This window comes from Periplaneta americana, chromosome 2 (assembly GCF_040183065.1).
Source record: "Periplaneta americana isolate PAMFEO1 chromosome 2, P.americana_PAMFEO1_priV1, whole genome shotgun sequence".
In the NCBI taxonomy this organism is placed as follows: domain Eukaryota; kingdom Metazoa; phylum Arthropoda; class Insecta; order Blattodea; family Blattidae; genus Periplaneta; species Periplaneta americana.
The window spans coordinates 172,321,840-172,345,609 of NC_091118.1; the positions used below are offsets into that span (position 1 = coordinate 172,321,840).

General features: G+C 36.0%; 1 protein-coding gene across 4 annotated transcripts in view; it reads left to right on the plus strand.

The window, feature by feature from the left end:
- LOC138694815 (uncharacterized) overlaps positions 1 to 23,770 on the plus strand; it is a 274,848-nt gene that overhangs the window by 219,803 nt on the left and 31,275 nt on the right. For all 4 annotated transcript variants that reach the window (XM_069818908.1, XM_069818907.1, XM_069818909.1 and 1 more), the window contains 2 exons: positions 5,707 to 5,839; positions 16,311 to 16,620. In XM_069818908.1, the coding sequence (XP_069675009.1) occupies positions 5,707 to 5,839; positions 16,311 to 16,620 (443 nt within the window). The remainder of the gene's footprint in view (positions 1 to 5,706; positions 5,840 to 16,310; positions 16,621 to 23,770) is intronic.

Here is a 23,770-nt window from a genome sequence, read left to right on the forward strand (position 1 = left end):
ACGTACTGTAGATAAACGAGGTACTACGTTATGGAGTACAAAAATTGAATGGACCATAGTTGTATTTCAGGACCATAGTTATAAGAAATGACGGTACTTTAAGTTAAATATTCCGTACTAGTTAACCCCCTATAAATATTTTTTTACTGCAAGGCAGTCTTTAAATGTTAAGTTCAGAAAAATATGCTTATTTTTGTCCTCAAAATTTGAGTGGGGCTATTACATGCGCAAGGTTAATACACAATTAAATGCGGTATGTCAAGTTACGCGCCAGAGACTTGTATGTTGTTTCTGCGATAGAGTCGTAGGTAAAACGCCTTTCGACTTTAAAAATCCAATACCTTTCCTGACGTTGTAGGAACTTACCTATTAAACTCTGCCTACAAGGTTCAGCTTCTCACAAGGCGTAGGCTAAGTTTTTGCTATGTTTTGAGTAATTTAATTATCATAAATGTAACAGGATGCGCAGGACCCTGTGTCTGTGTGAGCTCCAGGCCCGTTAATCATTTGTCTCACCCCATGATGTTTTCAGCTCGAAACAATGTTTCCGTTGACTAGAATTAGATCTCACCAGCTACTCATCGACTGATGCTGGTGCATGGTAATGAGCGGTTCATAGGGAAGTAGCAATCTGAATTGACAACTCCATCGGATGTCTCCGAATCTCGTACGACATCTTCTGTAATATTTTGTACAAAACGAAGAGCTTTGAAATGATTGGAAAGAAGAGATGAAATGAAGTGTATAGGTCGAATGAAACTGTTAAAGTTGTAAAGAAGAAGAAAAAAACAAGGCAGAACTCCGTGAACTCTCATTCTCTGATCTTGTTCACCAGAAGTACACTTCAGTAAAAAAAAAACCTTTCTTGCAGTGTTAAATAGTTCTAAAAAGTGAAAATAAACAACGTATACACTGTTGAAACTGCACGTTACATCTACTGCAATCGTGACAACTGCTGTCTGGTCGATAGGTGAAAGTGTAGTCTTCCAAAGCAAACAAAACAAGTGCGAACAAAAATAAATAGGCTAACGGCCTGTATTTATAACTGTATTTATTTGGATTGTTGTTTAGTACAATCATTGCGAATCGAGGACACTTGTTACTGACGACCTGAGTCCAATGCTATGGATTGCAATTAAATATATTTGTGTGTAAGAAATTATATTTCAACATGATAATAGACACTAGCACACCTGCCAAAATTGAAAAAAAGAGGAGATACGTACTTTATTTTCTCGTTTAAAAAGTATGGAAAAACGTTATGATGCTGCAAAAATCAATTTCGAAATGTTCATTAAAATACATGTCTTCAGCGTCACTCACATCTAGAAATTGTCTTTCAGCATATCGTTTTTCAGTACAAATTGTTTTCTGCTAATTGACTATGGAACGAATGGAGGCGCATTGTAGGGGCGATCAAGGCTTCCAATAGTCTGTATTACTAATGATGATGACTAATGAACTGAACTGATTTTTCTTTTACGTTGAATATACCCGAACCAATTCTTGTGGGAAGTATGAATATCCTAATGAAATTTTTCTTCTCTTCAAAATATTGTCTCAAATAATTGCATATTGCTTTTAAGGAATGGTACTAAATGTAATCGTTCAGATTTTTGGCCACTAAAATGTTTGATCCTGACTGATAGTAATTATACAGAGTGATTCACGAATATCATGCCTTACTCTATAGTCGCGACGCTGTTATTCCCGGCGTGACTTCTCCTCTTTACTTATGTCTTAGGAAGTGAAGGCTCCATAAAATCTAGGTAGGTAGTATCGTTCGCCCTGTTTGTTCTTTCGTTGCTGAGCTACCAGACGAGGAAACTATTTGCCACACCGTCAAAGATTATCATGTCGTAGCTCCTACGATATTAAATCAAACGCACTGTAATTTAGCAAATAACTGAGCGGCAAATAACGACTTCGTGTGCTTTCTGCGAACGCCAACGAAAGAGCCAAAATGGCGGACGATTATATTAAGCATTTATCGAGCCTTAGGAAATGCATAATGTCATCATCAGCGAATCACAAGACGCACACGTTTAAATGTAGCCGACCTGCAAAGTGATTGGCTGCCGGAAATAAGAACGACGGGACTATAGGATTTGAGACATTAAATATTACAAAAACAGCCCGAGTCATTTTTAATGAAACTGAGTTAAGGACACATTTGCTACTATTTCAAATGTTTATAGACTCCAAAAACGACTGATGTCAGGTGCAATAGCCACAAGGATAAACACCAGTTGTACGGAAACAGCTGACATGTGTTGTTCTACTGTATTTATTTTTATTGTTCTCCTGAAAAATAGCAATTTTGACAAGGGTTGTTTTTGTAATAAGTCTTCATTTGATTTCTGACATCATTGTGAAGAAAAAAGTTCATACATGCATTTGTCTGGTTTTGAATAGTACTGGGTAAAATTACGTTTCTTTCTTCCGTAACACGCATCCTTGTGAAATCTTTCTCTCTTGACGTGTGGAACTATGTGCTGCCGAGAGCATCAATACAAAGTCTCGTACCATCATGGTCAGGGTTAGAGATAACGCAATACCGATAACACAAAGCAAGATCACCGTAGTAGTGAGTCTTTGTCTCTCATTCAGTGTTAGCAAAAAGGGCAAGTCTTTCACTTCAAACCCAGCATTTTCTATTTTCTGTCTTCCTTTCAGTCTCTGCATATGATCCATATATCTTAATGTCGCCTGTCATCTGATATCTTCTACTGCCTCAAACTTTTCTTCCGTTCTCCATCCCTTCTAGTGCATCCTTCAGTAGGCAGTTTCTTTCAGCCAACGGCCCAGCCAATTTCTTTTTCTCTTCCTGATCAGTCTCGACATTATTCTTTCTTCACCCACTCTTTCTAGCACTGCTTCATTTCTTATTCTGTTTATTTCACACGCTCCATTCTTCTCCATATGCACATTTCAAATTGAAAATAGCAAATTGGTTTAATTCAGCAACTAACTTTGCGTTATATTGAAAATAGAAAATTGGTTTAATTCAGCAACTAATTGTACGTTATATTGAAAATAGCACTATTGAAGACTTAGGAAGGGATGATGACTCAAGAACCATTACATGTCATTTAAGTATGATTTGAGATAAGTTTCCCTCTTCTTTAACTCCCTGACGATGGCCATCTTCATCATCGACGTTGTCTTCACAATCACCATCATCAAAAAAGCAACATTTTAACTTGCTTTCACTGGCTGTTTAAAATGGTAATATAAGCAAAGGAATATTTTGTTATTGTTGTTATTGCTTCATTGCAGACGCAATATAAGTACATCTATTAAATATATATTCACAATGAAGCAAGTGTGCTATATTACAAGTGTAAACTGCAATGTAATCATTATGTTCATAAAAAGTCAATGGCTTTCGTCTAAAGTTGCGCTAACGATTTGTTACACCATACTGAAGCTCGTTTGTTAACCAAATTTGTTTACTACGCTCAAAGGGTTAGGCCTATCTATCTATCTATCTATCTATCTATCTATCTATCTATCTATCTATCTATCTATCTATCTATCTATCTATCTGTCTGTCTGTCTGTCTGTCTGTCTGTCTGTCTGTCTGTCTGTCTGTCTGTCTGTCTGTCTGTCTGTCTGTCTGTCTGTCTGTCTGCCTGCCTGCCTGCCTGCCTGCCTGCCTGCCTATCTCTCTATCTACCTATCCATCCATCCATCCATCTACCTACCTACCTACCTATCTACCTAACTACCTATCTGTCTGCCTGCCTGCCTATCTGTCTGTCTGTCCATCCATCAATCCATCCATCTATCTGTTTGTGTGTCTATCTGTCTATCCATCCACCCACCCATCCACATACCCAACTATCTGCCTACCCACCTATCTAGCTACTTACCTAGGTATCTACCAATTTACATACGTTGCTACCTACCCGCCTAGCTACCAGCCTGGCTACTCGTCTATGTACACGCCTAGCTACCAGCCTAGCTACTCACCTAGCTACTAGCCTAGCTACTCGCCTAGCTACCAGCCTAGCTACTTTTCTAGCTACAAGCCTAGGTGTCCGCCTAGCTACACGTCTCGCTACCCACCTAGGTACCTACATATCTATATATTTACCTACCTACCTATCTACCTAACTATCTATATAGCTTGCCAACTGTCTACGTATCTATCTATCTACCCACCTATTTCCTACTTAGCTACCCGCCTAGCTACCTGGATATCTATCTATCTATCTATCTATCTATCTATCTATCTATCTATCTATCTATCTATCTATCTATCTATCTATCTATCTATCTATCTATCTATCTATCTATCTATCTATCTATCTATCTGTCTATCAGTCTATCAGTCTATCTGTCTACCTGTCTACCTGTCTACCTATCTACCTATCTACCTATCTACCTATCTACCTATCTATCTATCTATCTATCTATCTATCAGTCTACCTGTCTACCTATCCACCTATCTACCTATCTATCTATCTATCTATCTATCTATCTATCTATCTATCTATCTATCTATCTATCTATCTATCTATCTATCTATCTATCTATCTATCTATCTATCTATCTATCTATCTATCTATCTATCTATCTATCTATCTATCAGTCTACCTGTCTACCTATCCACCTATCTACCTATCTACCTATCTATCTATCTATCTATCTATCTATCTATCTATCTATCTATCTATCTATCTATCTATCTATCTATCTATCTATCTATCTATCTATCTATCTATCTATCTATCTATCTATCTATCTATCTATCTATCAGTCTACCTGTCTACCTATCTACCTATCTAACTTGCCTGCTGTGCGCAATGAAATAATTGCCGATATGCAGTACAGGGTGAAAGTTATGTAGCCTATCTGTGTGCATATTTCAACAGATTATTGTTTGGATGGAGTACGACAAAAATTCTAATACTACATTAGTCCTAAATTAATACTTTTTTTCAGAAAAAATATTTTTCCTGTAAATGTTAACACTGCTTTACCCGATAACTCTTGTCTGTACGATACTGATTTTTAATCATGTTATTAGGGAAACTAATAGGGAATAATTTATTCCTTTGCAATCTTTAAATAGAATGGACAGGTTTGTTTAGAATTAAATAAAATGATTAACTCGTATCGTTATTTCCTACGATTATAAAGTATGAAAACCTTACTGCAGTGACTAAGGGACGGAATGCTGTCTGCTGAGTTCATGTGTGTATTCGTACGTGAGCCGGTAATACGCTGTTGCCGAACTAAGCACACTTTCAGCCTAATTTTCTAATTAACCATGCACTTAATTACAAAACGCTAATAGATTTTTATTTATTTTAATGTATTCTGTTGTCCTCTTCAGTCTGCACATTTATATCTCTCCACTCAGTTTAAAGAATTCATTCGAGCGCAGTTTTGTATTTACTCGCTTTATTATTTTAAGTACGAGTATCTTAATGTATTTTCTGATTTTATTTTCTTTTCGAATTTTTGTTGTAATTCAAAGTATTTTTATTGCTATGTGAATATGAAAGCTTCAGTAATTCAATGGGACTATGTAGTGTAGCTTTCATTTCATATTAAGGCAGTAAAATTTAGAGTTCGCCTTGAAACTTGTTTTTGAATCCTATTTTAATATTCTTGCCAGGGGGACTGCCTCTCAAGGAACAAGCCGTCGCTTGTCACTTGTTGAACATGAGTACACATAGTTGTTATTTATTGCAGAGTGTCTGGCTGGAGGGGGGACGCCGTGGGCAACGCCTGACCAGGAGGCCTTGGACGAGGTGCGAGATGAGGAGATCCTGAAGGCCGTTATTACTTCCATGGAAGAGTGGAATAAACGTCACAACTCTCACAGGTAAGATTGAAAAATTGTCTTTTTTTTATTCGAAGTTCATAAACAGATTATATAATATAATACCAGTACTTAACAATGCCTTTGTTAGCGTTGACCATGGTATTACGCGGCAGTTTAGCCGCAGTTTTGAAGACACGTGAATTCCATATTAGATTAAAAATTATTATTCTTTTAGAGTTCCAGTTGTTTCCAATTTGTTTACCAATCCCAGTATTGTGTTTGTTTGAGGGGATTACGAACACCAAATTCTCTCTGGTATGCCCTATGAATAGCTGTAATTGAATTCGTAATCCAGTATTGCTTCACAAGGAAGAGCCGTTGATTTAATGTGTACTGCATTTTCAGTGACTAAAACAAAATGTCGAAAATAGCTGCCAACCAGGAGCGGCTCTACAATAAGCACTGCAGAGCTGCAGAACCGCCATTTAAATAGACTGAAAAAATTAAAAACGTAAAACGTGCTTTTATGGAATCTAGTTCATTGTTTCATCTATTTTTCCAATTCATTCTCCTTCGATTCGAGATTTTACTGTCTGTAGGAACCTTGAACTGCTCGAGAATTTTAGCTGTAGTGTACTTTTCGGATCTGTGATCAGCAGTTCCTGAAGCTCATCGTAGAGTAGTCTGCAGCAGAAAACTGGTTTTCTTCACCGTTCCATAAGACTGCATTAGAGCTGCAGCCGAAGCAGCTCTCTCCGAATATACAAAAGAACCGCCAACACCCTCATCTCTTTATGACCTGCGTTAGAACACATAGGCTTCTGGACTACTGTATATCATTACAGTTCCAGTGTGTTATAGTACTGTGGGTGGTGTGATGTGATTAGTCAGTGTGTCTAAGGAAATATTTTATATTAAAAATGAATGAAATGAAAACCTAATCGACCAACCCTTTTCGAAATTAAAAGAGAAATTGCATGTTAACTTAAGAAATTAGGACGTCCTACACAGAATTTAAATATTGAAATTTTTGGAAAAAGTCGAGGAAATCATGTAGCCTACTAGTCATTTTAATACCGAAATATGTCATGGAAACGATTGGTTTTTTGGTGCGCTCATGAAAACGCTTTCTGTGTTCTGTTTAGAGGAGAAAATACATGGAGAAACACCGGAGTGAAGGATTTAGTTAATTTGACTTAAAAAAACTAGAAAAGCATGTGGGGCACATCTCCACTACGTGACTAGTTGTGCCAGGTGGGAGAGGTGTAGCGCACGGATGGTTGGAGTACAATTTCGGGTGCACAGTCAACTTCGAAAAGGGGCTGTAATTACACGCGTTATCCGATTTAGATGCAATAAACAGCATGCGTTTGCTAAAGACACTATTTTTCATGCAGAACTGCCAACCTTTGTAACCGCGGGCCGCTACTGCTGCCAACAATAAAGAATAAAGAATAAACATCTGTGCATCTCGTGACAGCGAATCAAAACTCCTGCTTAATTTGACGTTAAAAACTGGTCATTAAGTGAATTTCCAGCCGAATAAATAAAGAATTTTCAACATTTGCTATAAAGGTTAGTAATCTCGAAAAGATACTCTACATTTGATGTTTAACAAATTGTGGCTAGCATCATTCGTTTTGAAAGAAAGAAAGAAAGAAAGAAAGAAAGAAAGAAAGAAAGAAAGAAAGAAAGAAAGAAAGAAAGAAAGAAAGAAAGAAAGAAAAAAACAAAGAAAGAAAGAAAGAAGAAATGTGTTAGTTCTATATAAATCACTCTGTATTATCAGGCAGCACATCTCACTTGATGATATGTGTCAGAGAAAGAACAATTTTGTTTGTATACATTTGAAGTCTGATTAGTGTAATATGTTACTAATCAGCGAAGTATGAAATGGAGGGAGAAAAGAACTAGCCACCTTACCTCATTATCTCCTGGCTTAGATGTCTCATGGGTGATGCCATATCGGTGTCATTTATGATGTTCAAACTGTCTTCGGTCAGTTGACTAACAACAACATAAAAGCTGTATTTTATATTGTTTCAGAATGCCAATGAAATTAAGAAGTAAACAACACTGAACATTTAAATTTGTAAAATAAGGTTATTAGGTACAAATCTATTCAAAACAGTTAAATATTCAAAACCGAGATAATAAGACACAAGCCAATCAAGCTATGGAATTGCAAGATTCGGGACACCATGGCGATGAATCTTGCAATATAGCTACCGCATACTGTATAATATACTAATATTTTACAAAATTAATGCTATTTCTTAATTAGAGAAGTAACGACATTAATTATGCATTATTTTTTCTCTCTCTTTACCTTAGTTTAACCTCTCCCTTTTAGGTTCATTTATACGACACGCAGTGGCCCGGGTTCGAATCCCGGTAGGGGCAAGTTACCTGGCCAACCCAATACGAGCAAATGCTGGGTAACTTTCAGTGATGAACCCTGGACTTATTTCACCGGCATTATCACCTTAATTTCATTCAGACGCTAAATAACCTGAGATGTTGTTACAGCGTCGTAAAATAACTCAATAAAATAAAAATAAAATATACGACCCACGCCACACGGGCCATACAGGGTCGCGACCTGTCGGGAGAGGAATTAATCTATGGATCACATACATACTTTTTTGACCACAGAAGGACATGGAGGGCCTCCGCGGATGAGGGATCAGCTCAATGCCAGGGCCACCTCCGATACAACACAAACATTACACAGCATTCACTCATACATATGAAAGGATTAAGGGAAGGATCGCCGTCCATGGCCGGCATTTGCCTGGAAATAACTGAGGAAACCATGAAAAAACTCAGTTAGGATTGCCGGCCCTGGGATCGAACTCCGGACCTCAGGAATGCAAGGCCAGCCCTCTACCACGCCGCTAGCCCGCTCGATATGCATTATTTTACTCTCGTAATATATTATTTTGTTCGTAATGAACTGGTCTGTCATTGTAGAAAATTTCAAAACAGTAAATTTAATACTATAGAGTATTAGAAGAATCTACCTAAAATTAAACAAAAATACAGTTTTTAAAAATACTAAATACTCTCATTTTTGAGAAAATATTTCACATTACATTGAGTTGCTCAATCGTCAATTTAAAAACCAGAAAAATAAAGAAATTAAAACAACGGAACGTGCATAATTGTGTATTAAAAATTACATTAGCTATCTTACTTTCTGAGACTGAAGAATGTAGGCCTAGCCCTATTTATTTATTTATTTATTTATTTATTTATTTATTTATTTATTTATTTATTTATTTATTTATTTATTTATTTATTTAATCTGGTAGAGATAAGGCCATCAGGCCTTCTCTTCCCCTCTACCAGGGGATTACAACTACAATATTAAGAATACAATTACAATTATAATTACAATTAATATTGAATTTACAAATACAATAAAAATCAAAGTACTAAAAGATTAACAGACTAATAAAAGCTAGACAGTTCATTGTAAAAATTAAGAAGAGAGAATTTTTTTTTATTAACTAAGTAAAAATTAAACCTACTCTACGCAGTAAGAAAATGCTTAATAAGTTTGCTTTTGAACGCTACTAAATTCCGACAGTCTCTGATGTCACTGGGTAGGGTATTCCACAAGCGCGAAAGCGAGATTGTGTATGATGATGAATACGATGATGTCTTATGTGTTGGTATGGTTGGTTGGTATTTATGTGCAACACCGAAACAATATTCAATGTTCCTATTTAAATGCGGATAATAATGTCCGTTATCCATTTCAAAAAAATTTGTAAACTTAGTTTATACAAAGTAATATACCTAACTTAATTAAATCATTATAATAGGCCTAATCTACCCATAGATGCAAGCGACTTGCTCTGGGTAACGGAACGAGCTCCATTTCTTCATAATAATAAAATAGATACGTATTATCCAGTTTTATGTGACTTTTAAATGATGAAGGAAGAAAGTAAGCATGTGAACGGGAACTCATTCCTAGCATGACACAGTCAAGAATTGAATTTTGCGAAACGTATGAAGAGTACCGGTATTATGGGAAATATGTGTCGTTTTCTTGACGTCGACTACTTAGTTTTTTTCTATTCACACGATTTAAGCACAGGTTAACCAAGATGACAAGCACATGCTGCTGCATCTCAAGATCCTCGTAACACTTGGCAGAAGGTACAAGTCATTTTGCAATTGTGAAATACGAACCGTTGCTGGAATTTCAAAATTTAATTCCTCAGCAATTCACCTGTTGACATTTGCAGTAATGTGAAAGGTAGTAAATTCAAGAATTCAAATACCACGAATCTTAAAGGGGTCAGAGATGAACATTGCAAAATTGAGACAACGCTCATCAACTGGCTTTTGTGCTATAATCAGAAGTTACAAAAGCGTCATCTTTAATGATTCTTCATACAGAAGGAGCCGAGTCTGCTTTCTATTCTTTCTATTTCCATCTGTCTTTCTGTGTCTTTATATTTCTCTTTTTTGTTACTTCTTCTCTATTGCTTTCTATGTGTACGCCTACCACTTTGTTTGCTTTTATTCATAGTTCTTTAAATTTATTTCTACCACTATATCTTCCTATTTCTATCCCTCCATCTGTTGTTAATTCCTTCTAGCACATGTCATCACTTGTCATTTCTTTTTATATATTTATGTCTTTTCAGTCCCTTCTGTATTTCTCTCTCTTCATTTTATTTCCTTCTATCTATATTTTTTTGTTATTCCCTTCTATCACTTTTCACTTCTTTTTATACTCGTATCTTTATGCATTTTAATTCACTGCTCTTTTTTACCCTAATTGCAAATCCACGTATAGCCTATAGGTCAGACCGGTAGAACATTCAATACAAGATATAAAGACCACAGACAGATTTCTCATAACAATAATTGAAGCGGTGAGATCAATAACCATTCAAGTCCATTTACACAAGTTTCGAAAAAAAAAAAAAACAAAAAAAAACTTTTTTTCTTTCTTACCTAATTATTATTATTTGCGCATAATATTTCTGGTTGTTTTCGAGATCAAGACAAAGTAGTATACCAACTTTTAAAGTCGTAACACTTGTGGAAATACCCAAAATTTAATTTCAAATTTTGCAAAAAATGAATGGCCAGAAGTGGACTTGAATGGTTATTGATCTCACCGCTTCAATTTTCAATCGGCTTTTAAGGGTCATTTTCAGTCAAAAATCTCATTATCGTTTTCTTGTAAAAAAATGAATCGGCAATCTCTTATTTATATGTTGAACAAGTCCCAATGCTCGAAAGCATAAAAAATTACGCAAAATGTAAATGACTGCACCCTTAATCTTCAATCCCATGCAAATTTTACAAGCTGTTTTCTCACACATTTTTTTCAGCACATTTCATCAGGAAGTGTAAATATTCTTACAATTTTGATGCTAAGGAACACGAAATTTTTAATGTATGTTCTATATAGTATGGTTAACAAACCAGAGTAATCGATTTTTGATAATATGTTGATTACTTTTGAAATTAAAAATAATTTATATAACAATAGGTACTAGTAAATTGAAAAAAAAACACTTTTGACAAAATAATAATTTTTTTCTCTATTTTAAGGATATATCTCTAAAATGTGGATACTTAGTGCTTTTCTAGGTACATCCAAGATACTGTATTTTTTCTAGATCATATATTTAAGATTTGTACGAGGAGATATATTTTGAAAATATACCGCAATTTTTTTAGAAAAGTGGCATAACTCAGAAAATATCTGAGTGACATGCATGAAAATTTGTAGCATGTGTGTGTGTGTGTGTGTGTGTGTGTGTGTGTGTGTGTATATATATATATATATATATATATATATATATATATATATATATATATATATATATCATATGTGGGCTATGTGTGCCAAAAATGAACCAACTAGCTCAAAAAGTAGAAAAGTTAGAAATTTTATCCATCTCCTCCCTTAATAAACATATTTATAATAACCAACATTTTTTTTTCACAGACACATAATCTGATGTGATATAATTATTACATACACAGAATAAGGACCATGCACTTAACATTTTGGAATCTATAGAAATATATAATGATAAATTAAATAACCAGAACAACCTAAATAAAAAACCCTTGTAAACAGGAACATTCTCATTGAATTACATATTAATTCACAAAATGACCACCGTAGTTACATTACGCGTACATATAGCTCCGAGCTTACGCGCATCTAGTCAGTCGGCTATACGTACCAACACGAATAGTATAAACAACAGCTGATCAGGCCTCGATATCCATTTTCACTTTCTACATCTGTATAACTTATTAATACAATATTATACTCTAAATTCATTAAATATTCAAGAAATATTTCAAGATATATACATTACAATAGTTGTTTTTCGTATTTTCAGAAAGCTACTGAAGATGGGACAGTAAGTCTAGCTAAATGAATTTTAATTGCATTGTTATGTGTTTTAATAATGTTGGATTTTAACATAATATAGCCTACATTTTAATAGACTTCAGATGTATACAAACAAGTGTTCTTCCTCTGACATGTAACGTCAATTGAGATGTACTGTCTGATAATAGATGTGCAGTTCTTAGAAAAAAGTTTTGTCGCACAGATACTTTTTAAGTCCCAGAAAGGAGACAGTGCGCATGATCAGACATACAACGAAACAAAACTAATTTCATTACCTCAATTAATCCTCTTGTGAACCAGATCGCTCGTCCTCTGATCATGCGCACTGCCTCCTTTTTGGAACAAAATATCTGTGATACAAAATATTTTTCTAAGACTGTACATAACAGCCAAAGCTCAATCAGACTGCAGCTTACTAATTTCAAATGTATTTTTCACATAATTATATGCTTCTATTGACGTTATGGAGTACCATATTTCCTTGTATTCCCCTTCTTCTCCTTGCATTTTTATGTGACGTTCAACTCCCAACTTATCTCGTCATACCTAGTAAGGAAAAAGACGTGGTTCTGCGTCAAAAGTAATCAAGACGAATAAATTCAACATATTCTCCCCTTGTTTCCACTGTATTCTCATTGTTGTCGTTGTATTCCTTGCATTGGGAGCGGAGGGAATTGCAATTTTATGTGACGGTCAACTCCTAACTTATCTCCTCATATCTACTAAGGAGAAAGGTGTTGTTCTGCGTCAAAACAAGACGAATAAATTCAACATATTTTCGCCTTTGTTTCACTGTATTCTCATTGTTGTCGTTGTATTCCTTGCATTGGGAGCGGGGGAATTGCAATTTTATGTGACGGTCAACTCCTAACTTATCTCCTCATATCTAGTAAGGAGAAAGACGTTGTTCTGCGTCAAAATAAGACGAATAAATTCAACATATTTTCGCCTTTGTTCCACTGTATTCTCATTGTTATCATTGTATTCCTTGCATTGGGAGCGGGGGAATTGCAATTTTATGTGACGGTCAACTCCCAACTTAGCTCCTCATATCTAGTAAGGAGAAAGACGTTGTTCTGCGTCAAAATAAGACGAATAAATTCAACATATTTTCGCCTTTGTTCCACTGTATTCTCATTGTTGTCGTTGTATTCCTTGCATTGGGAGCGGGGGAATTGCAATTTTATGTGACGGTCAACTCCTAACTTATCTCCTCATATCTAGTAAGGAGAAAGACGTTGTTCTGCGTCAAAATAAGACGAATAAATTCAACATATTTTCGCCTTTGTTCCACTGTATTCTCATTGTTGTCGTTGCATTCCTTGCATTGGGAGCGGGGGAATTGCAATTTTATGTGACGGTCAACTCCTAACTTATCTCCTCATATCTAGTAAGGAGAAAGACGTTGTTCTGCGTCAAAATAAGACGAATAAATTCAACATATTTTCGCCTTTGTTCCACTGTATTCTCATTGTTATCATTGTATTCCTTGCATTGGGAGCGGGGGAATTGCAATTTTATGTGACGGTCAACTCCCAACTTAGCTCCTCATATCTAGTAAGGAGAAAGACGTTGTTCTGCGTCAAAATAAGACGAATAAATTCAACATATTTTCGCCTTTGTTCCACTGTATTCTCATTGTTGTCGTTGTATTCCTTGCATTGGGAGCGGGGGAATTGCAATTTTATGTGACGGTCAACTCCTAACTTATCTCCTCATATCTAGTAAGGAGAAAGACGTTGTTCTGCGTCAAAATAAGACGAATAAATTCAACATATTTTCGCCTTTGTTCCACTGTATTCTCATTGTTGTCGTTGTATTCCTTGCATTGGGAGCGGGGGAATTGCAATTTTATGTGACGGTCAACTCCTAACTTATCTCCTCATATCTAGTAAGGAGAAAGACGTTGTTCTGCGTCAAAATAAGACGAATAAATTCAACATATTTTCGCCTTTGTTCCACTGTATTCTCATTGTTGTCGTTGTATTCCTTGCATTGGGAGCGGAGGGAATTGCAATTTTATGTGACGGTCAACTCCTAACTTATCTCCTCATATCTAGTAAGGAGAAAGACGTTGTTCTGCGTCAAAATAAGACGAATAAATTCAACATATTTTCGCCTTTGTTCCACTGTATTCTCATTGTTATCATTGTATTCCTTGCATTGGGAGCGGGGGAATTGCAATTTTATGTGACGGTCAACTCCCAACTTAGCTCCTCATATCTAGTAAGGAGAATGACGTGATTCTGCGTCAAAAGTAAAAAAGTGAAAAAATAAATTCACAAATTAAAGTTTGTTTAGATAAATAGGCCTACAGTCGGACACTAAAGTCTACATACACCCTAAAAATAACACTTAAATTCAAAATCAATAAAGAAAATATTATGTATTCACTTTCTGTGACATAAACAAACATTTTAGGAAATGAAAAACAACATATATACTGCATTATTAATAACAATTCCATATAATAACATCTTAAGCACACAAAAGAAAAACCGTTCAGGTACAAAAGTCAACATACATTTTGATTATTTTTACTTTCAGGCACCATTTAATATTGTGTATTTCCACCTTTTGCTTCTATCACAGCTTCCAAACTTCGAGGCATAGATTCCACCAATTTTTTTGTGTCCGCTGATGTAAATTTATTCCACTCTTTCACTAAGGCAGCTTTCAAATCCTTCTTGCTTTTTCTTTTGTATTTTTTTTATCCTCTGTTTTAGTTCCCCCCAAAGATGTTCAATTGGGTTGATGTCTGGTTACTGGGGAGGCGAATGCAACTGTTTTGGTACATTGTAAATTAGCCATTCTCTTACGACAATGGCCGTATGCTTGGGGTCATTGTCTTGCTGAAACACCCACTCTGTTCCTAGTCCCAGTTTCTCAACAGATTGTTTCAAATTCTCCTTTAATATGGTGAGATACTTCCATTTATCCATAATATCCTCAATAAATACTAAATTCCCAACCCTAGCTCCAGGCATGCAACCCCATACAAGAATATTTCCACCACCATGCTTCACTGATGTGACAAGATTTTTCTTTTTCAAACTTTCATTCCTTTTTCGCCACAGCTTTTGCTCTCCATCATACTGAAAGATGTTGAATTTACTCTTATCCGTGAAGAATACTGTATTCCAGTATGTGGAATCTTTACTTGGATGCAGAGTTGCAAATTCTAGGCGCTTCTGTTCATTTACCATGCTTATGAACAGTTTTTTCCTTGCTGTTCTACTTTGAAACTCATGCTTTTTCAGAAGTCTTCGTACTGTGATGGGATGAACAATATTTCCACTAGTATTTGCGACATCTACCGCCAACTCCGTAGCTGTAATTTTGGGATCTGAATTTACTTTTCTAGTGATGTGTCGTTGCTCCCTGTTAGATAATTTTGTTGGTCTTCCACATTTAGCTTTGTTTTCTACACTACCTCGATCATTGTTGTTTCTTATTACGGTTTGGACACTTGCATGGCTCCTTCTAACAATTTCCCCAATTTTACGCAGTGGAAAGCCCTTTTTATTGAGTTCAATTATATTTTTTCTCACTTCCACTGGTATTTCAGTTCCTTTTGGATCCATGATACGCGATCAAATTATGTATTGTAATACACATCTACTGTATCAACAAACTGCACCAATTTTACTGTGTTCACTGCAACGTCTCTCCTACAACTGACGAAAGAATCGAAGTGTATGTTGACTTCTGTACTTCAGTAAACACAAACAGTTGCATCTATCAAGCTTGTAGTGCAAGATACTGGTCTGAATACATTGGTTTTTGTTATGGAAGTGAACGCAGACATAGAGTTTCACGTTAACATCTGTGCAGTCAGAGTTGTACAAAATATGCTAAAAATGGGGGTGTATGTAGACTTTAGTGTCCGACTGTATGTATTGTTAGTTTTCATGCATTAGTATGAAATCATTCGTACCCAGTGGCCAATGCTGCATTTTTATGATAGACACTTTTATCCTTGTGATAGCTACTTTGTAGAATTGCATGATATAGGCAGTTCCAACTGAGATGACTTGAGGCTTGAATAAAGGGTTGTCTTGCCCTAAGAAGCCTATTTTTACCATGTAATTAAGGTTGATCATTCCTTTACTGAACTATATATTACAGGAGGAAGAGGGCGGAGTCCTCCGTCTGCTACCCGGAGGTGGGGTGCTTCCAGGACTCCGGTCCGTTCAGCTACCTGGACATGCTCCCATCTCCCCCCGAGGAGGTGTCCACCAGGTTCCTCCTGTACTCTGGCAGGGCGCGCGGCAACACCCCCGTGATGGACATGCCCTTCACCAACCTGAGCGCCGTGTGGCCGTGGGCTGCCAAGGCCTTCAACCTCAGCGCTCCCACCAAGGTCATAGTTCACGGCTTCGGAGGATCCTGCAGCCATGTATGGGTCTACGAGATGAGGTCCGCCCTCATGACTGTGGTGAGCATCCGTATATTTTTCCTGTTGTTTAGTAATTTTTGTTTGGATCTTTGAATTATTGATCTTCGAACTTCAACGTCGTCAATGTATGGATTATATTATTTAATTGATCAACACTCGTTAATGAAAATATGAAAACATAGATGGGATCAGGATCTATTGTTACAGTATTCACGTTTTATCTCTTTGTCTTCTGTCTCTTCTTAATTTTCCCTTCTTTCTACAATCCTGTCATTTCATTTACCTTTTTTTCTTCCATACATTTATCTCCTCTTTTCTTTTCTTCGCCTTTTTTCTCACCCTGGTTCTTTAGTAGATTCTATATCAACTATTAGATTATATTAGTGTCAATTAAATTGATGCTGGTGCGATGAAACAAACATTTTCACACTGTGAAAGAAAGTTTCTTTGTACATGAACGTGCCGCTTTCTGATATACATTGATGCTTCTAAACAACCGGAACTGTTCACTATGGTTGGAATGGTGGTGCTTCTGGTTATAATGGTTCAATTTCCAGCAGAACATAACAAGGAAACCTTCAACTGTGCCATGTTGAGATTCTTTTCCAAACTTTGCAAACTGAAAGGCCCTGTGAAGAAAAGGCATATAACAAAAAAAAAAAAAAGCCCATTACCTTTACTGCGAGACCCTTCTTTTGGAGGTAACATTATCGGTTGAAATACGTAGAGTAGTTTCATACTAAGTAGACACGCACGCACTTCGCCAGCACATGATGTTTACGTTGCGCCGCAATGATGGGAAGGAAGTTAAGGATGGAGCGTATCGCTGAACTGTATACTTACTTACTTACTTACTTACTTACTTACAAATGGCTTTTAAGGAACTCGCAGGTTCAATGCCGCCCTCACATAAGCCCGCCATCGGTCCCTACCTTGTGCAAGATTAACCCACTCTCTATCATCATATCCCACCTCCCTCAAATCCATTTTAATATTATCCTCCCATCTACGTCTTGGCTTCCCCAAAGGTCTTTTTCCCTCCGGTCTCCCAACTAACACTCTATACTGTATACCAACCGAAAGTCATTCCGATATTATATTTACAAATTGTTGTCACACTCGTAATTTTAAATTTATAAAACAATATTACTAAAATAAAACTAAATAATATTTTGATCTAGTATACCCATTATGAATATTCATTAAATAATAATATTAGACAGTGATAAGAATGACCTTAAATAATATACGATAATTAAGAATATGAAACAAAATAATTTTATTGAAACAATGCTTTATATATGTACAGTAATAGTCATCATCATTAACAGTCTTGGATTAGGCATCCTGGTCTGTTCCGCTTCCAGAAGAAAGTTGGTCTTTCCATCTCTTCCGATGTCTCGTTTTCCATGAGGTGTATAGTCCAATAGTCTCTTGGGTAACCTATTGTTGGGCATTCTTAATACATGTTCATTCCAGTTGTTGCGGTAAGATTCTATAATATCCGTAATGGCGGTGATATTCGATTCTGTTCGGATATCAGCGTTCTTTTTATGGTCGTAAAGAGTATATCCTGCAAGAGGTCTTAGCAATCGCATTTCAGCAGCTTCTATTCTTCGAAGTTGCCCTTTCGTTAATGACTATGTCTCTGATCCATATAATAATGCCGGGACTGCCATAACTTTATATAATTTCAAAATTGTTTCTGGTCGAACTTTCTTTAATAGAGTTGATTTGATTGTCCTTAACAGTTGCTAAAGTTTGGCAAGTTTAATATCTACGTCCCTGGAGTTTATATACAGTAATAGTAACGTACTTAAATTGGATGTACAGTTATCTTTACGTATTCATATATTCTACTATGTACAATCTTCAATTGAAGATGTGCTGTTGCTCTAATAGCTGACGATGGAGGTCCGGAACTTACAACACATTTACAATAACTCTACAAATTAAAAAAATAGATAGGCATAGACAGCTTAAGTATTATTAATTTATTATTTTCTTATTTTACTTCCCCCCACAGGGGCTGCCATTGCAAATGAATTATATAAAAAACATAATAAAATATAAAAAGAAGAGAAAAGTATGTATAATATTTATACAGTTTTGAAGACAAATTTGAATCACAGTAGAATGTCGTCTGTTGCTCTTTCCTCAACACCGTAATGAAGAAAACAAATGCTAGACAAGAAATACCTGGACGCAAAAATAAAAACCCAGGGTATTTTAAATTTTAATAACCAAATTAAACAACTTTTAAAAACATTTAGACATAAAGTAAGCCACATTAAAAATATGCAATAATTCACGTCATCAAATAAATACACTGACAATAAGCTATTTGTATATATGATAATTTAAAGAATTTTACTCAATATGGGAGTGACAATATTTTATTATATATGAGGAGCATCGTTTCAAAACGTATTAAGTCCCCCAGTTGACGAAATTAAATTTCTTACTTTCTACTTATTTATCTTTCAGGCTGTGAAGTCTGATGGTTCCAAGTCGCCATATTTGTAAACTGTCAAACCAGTACTTAAAAATGGTTTTGTGTAGTGTTTTGAAAACTTCTCCGGTTTGCGAGTAATCCAGTTTTTCGTCGTTCGTGTAAAAAAATTGTAAGGGGCACATAATACGTTTTGAAACGATGCTCCTCATATGTAATAATTTTATATAAAAATATGAATGTGTATATATTAGAATTTTCCGTAAAAGAATAAAAGTGTATATACAGTAGGTATATACTACCAAATAAGTAAATAATATGTGGTTCATGAATCATAATGTAAATAATAACAATTAATTGCACGATATTTGTTTGGCAAGTGAATGTAAAAGCTGAATTCATTAACGTAAACCTAAATGAACATAATGAGGTACAATGACATGGACTTGACACAGTGTAATTAATATCAACAGGAACACTGAAGATGAGATGTATTATTCCGAAACGCGGTTGTTCATAAAGACAAGTTGTTAACTGTATAGACGGTCAATAAAAAAGCCATTTCTTTAACATTTCTCTCACGAAAATATTGCATAGCAAGCCTAAAAACATTTAATAGATTCAGTGATACTGAAGACAAAATAAAACATGCATAGGTCTGCATCAGTATGCGACAATGTGGAATCTTTTACTGGTTGAAATAAATACTTGCATGCATGCTTTTTCTTGCAGAGTGTCTGATACGATAAGCTAAGCCGCTGTAGCATCCACACAGGAAGGGAGGGGGAGCTTCTGGTCTCGGAAAGCTAACCGTATGAGTACAGCCATTGGGCTACTTAAATGATTTTCAATTTTTTTTATTGGGTTATTTTACGACGCTGTATCAACATCTAGGTTATTTAGCGTCTGAATGATATGAAGGTGATAATGCCGGTGAAATGAGTCCGGGGTCCAACACCGAAAGTTACCCAGCATTTGCTCGTATTGGGTTGAGGGAAAACCCCGGAAAAAACCTCAACCAGATAACTTGCCCCGACCGGGATTCGAACCCGGGCCACCTGGTTTCGCAGCCAGACGCGCTGATTGTCACTCAATATTTTTATACCTCATTTTGAGGATCTTGTAGTTCACATAATAAGCCAATTTTTTTTTATTCGCTCTTTCATTTCAGCGTCTTCCTTTGTACGAAAATTGAATAACATTTACAACATGACAGGTTTTGAAGGTTTCCTTGTAAGCTGGATCCAACCCCATTATCACAGGAATAATAACATTACGGAAATCAACTGGTGCTTAGGATTCTTTTCCTACTCAAATTTCTCTTGAACACAAAGAATATCAGAGAACTCGAAGTACTCGGATAAAACTTGCCCCTAACTGTTTTCTCCATCATAAATCTCACCACTTCTATCAGAAACCGTCAGGTTAACTCACTAGGCTAGGCGGGTCTTCTTGCAATAAAGTTCTCGACTAGCAATCTCGTTCATTATAGTCATTGTGGAGGCATTTCTCCCTCCCTCCTCTCTCGTCTGGCCTCCACCTATTCTCCAGCAGTCTTTAATTATTCTCGCCACTCTTTCCGGCCGGTATGTGTGTTCTAATGAATGGGTGAAGGATACCTTTAAAGGTTCATTAACATGAATTAGCATTCAAGTGCAAGGACTTGTTCCTGCCCCTTGTACACCTCACGTTTCCTTCCTCCGTGTATGGTTTGAGCATAGGTGTGTTTGCAAAGCAGCAACACTTGATAAGGTCAACCACGTGACGCAATCTATATTGGTTAAGATGTCGCTGACCTACGATTTAGAGTCAAGAATAATAACTTCTTCTTCTTCGTCTATCCCTTATGCCTTGCAGCGTCGGGTCCTCCACCCATTTCTTATATCTCTCCCGGTCCAATTCCAATCTTCTTATTTCCCGGATTTCCTTCCCTCTTCTCCTCACCACATCATTAACGTATTGTTCCCATTCTATTCTTGGTCTACCCCTCCTCCCTTTACCTTCTACTCTTGATTCGAATAAAGAATAATAACTTAATAATAATAAACATGTGATGGCAGACAGGGTAATAGGCGAGTTAAAGAAGGAAACATAATAGGTTGATACATGGGTTCGTAGTGTTTTTATTTTCCATGCCAATAGGAATTTTGCAAGAAAGTTATTTTTGATTTTTTGTCATTTTAATGTCATAGTATTGTCAAACTGAATATGTTTGTTCAACATTTAAGAAAATTTGGCTTAATTATGAGCTAAGGAAAATAAAGTGTCAAGTAGAAGAAAATAAAATTTTTGACAGATCCACTTGTTTGTGATTAACTGAGGAGTAAAGGCATAGGAGGTCGCTAGAAACATTTCTGCCGTTCACGGGGGAACGCCATCGGCGAAAGTATGGCACGAAAATAATTTTCTCACTTCAACATAAATTATTCTCCACGTTCAGGAAGACCGACTTTTAAGACCGTTCAAACGATTTAACTCACGATGATCCACGTCAACTCAGAAATTGTCCAATGTGATGAATTGTGGTCAATCGACCATCGTAAGACATTTGCATTCCATGGGCAAAAATTAATAAAATCGGGTGTATGTATACCGTACGTTTTGAGTAAAAAGAAAAAAAAACAGTATGTTATCATTTTTGCTGCTTTGATTTTTTGTCATTCTTTAGCTCGTCAAAAACATCGATGTTTTTGTCCTATTTTATTACTGGCGACGAAAAATTACGCTTTTCAATGGACATTAAAGAACAGAAATGAATGGCTGAACCTTAACAAAAAAGTAACTCCCGTGCAAAATCTGGTATCTATTCACCTAAGCTAATATTGTGCGTCTGTGGACAGGCAAGGCGTCATCTACTATGAAATGCTTCCGAGGAATGTAAGAATCATTGCTGACAATGAGATTTATTGATAAAAACTCAGTGTCTTGGGACTGCAATTCAAGAAAAACGACCGAGAAGACTGCAGCAAGTGATTCTGCAGCATGATAATGCCCATCCGCACACTGCTAGCATTACATAAAACTGTGCACGTGTCGATTTTTTCTGAAATTTTCCTCAATTGTAAGATGAATGTCAGGTAATTCAATGGCGGAACCTCGGACTTATCTCTCCATGCTTCATCTATGACCTATTCTATGGAGAAAAAGAAACAACAAGCCTTCAGGCTAAGGTGAATTCGGAACAGAAAAATAGTAAGTATCATAATTGCATCACCGCCTCATTAGCACCACCACCACGATCACTCTCACATTTGGTAGTCGTTAGTAGAGTGGTATGTAGTAGAACGAATGCAAATTTAGTGAAATTTGTTCTGATGGCTGAACAATGCGGCAGGAAGAGACAGGAACTCGGTCAACACAATGGAACGACGTGTATCCGTTAAGAGATCGCTGCTGGAATTACAATTAGCCTCTTTAATCGTACTACTACCTGTCTTGCAAACTACAGTCGTGTACCTGAAGACGCAATGCGAAAGAAATTGAGAATAACCAGCGAAACAGCATGCTGACTTTGTAAGCTGAAGCAACAAGGCTCGATTTCCGAAATTTATGTACAAGATATAATTGTTGACATTAAACAATGTTATGTTTTTAATTAAAATTGTTAGTTTAAAACACGTCTTTAAATTTTAGTAAAAATCGTAACTCATTTCATGTTCTCACATCGATAGTAGGAATTAACCCATGGGACATAACATCATAATTTAAAATCGTTTCTATGAAATTACCGTTAATCAAACATAAAGCCTTAATTTCTTTCGTGGTTATTTATCACATTTATTTAAATTAAAACTAACTCATTATCACATACAGATTTTAGAGAAGTTTCATGATTTTACATTGTCCTTCATATTTCTGTGGAAACAAAACTTGGAATCATCTAAGAGATCATTTTCTCCCCATTCTCATTTACTTGTAACATTACTTTTAACATTGAGATAAACATAAGACTTTAAATAGCATTATTAATTAATGATGACTGTTATATCCCGAAATATGGTATAGTAATCAATTTTTCATGTTACTGGCTGTGTAAAGGAATGGCATAGTAAGTAATCGATTTTTCATGCTACGAGCCGTGTAAAAGAACGATACATCTATCGAGTATTCATATTACCAACTGTGTAAAAGAATAGTATAACAATACTAGATTTTTCATGTTACCAACAGTATACCTGAATAATATAGGTATATTTCTCTCTGAGCACGAGTTTTTACTCCTTCAGGGAAGAATTAAGTCTGTATTTTTGTACATGTTATTTTACTAACAATAAACAATAAACAATATGCTATAGGCTACCTTGTACGCAAATAGGCTATGTCCCGTTAATTACAAATATTTATTTATTTAATGCAGAATAATTGACAAACGTCATTAGCCTTACAATGACCAAAAGTAAACGAAACGGATAATATACAAGACAATTCAAGAGTACAACCACAGTCTACTATATACAGTCACTAAGCTTGAGTTTTGAGGGTGCTAGAAACAATAGACTGTGCCGGCAATATTTTGCATTGCCTGTAATGAGGCGATATTAGCGATCCTAGTGGTGAGCAACTATCTAATGTATGCATATTTACTACGTATTGAGCTTTGTGACTGTATATACTAGACTGTGGTACAACTTAAAAATAAATGGAAATATTGTTGTACTCAAATGGGCTATGGTCAAGGGGGAAAATTGACATCCGTACCAAATGGATGGCTCCGGAATGGATAGTGTAAGACTCCCA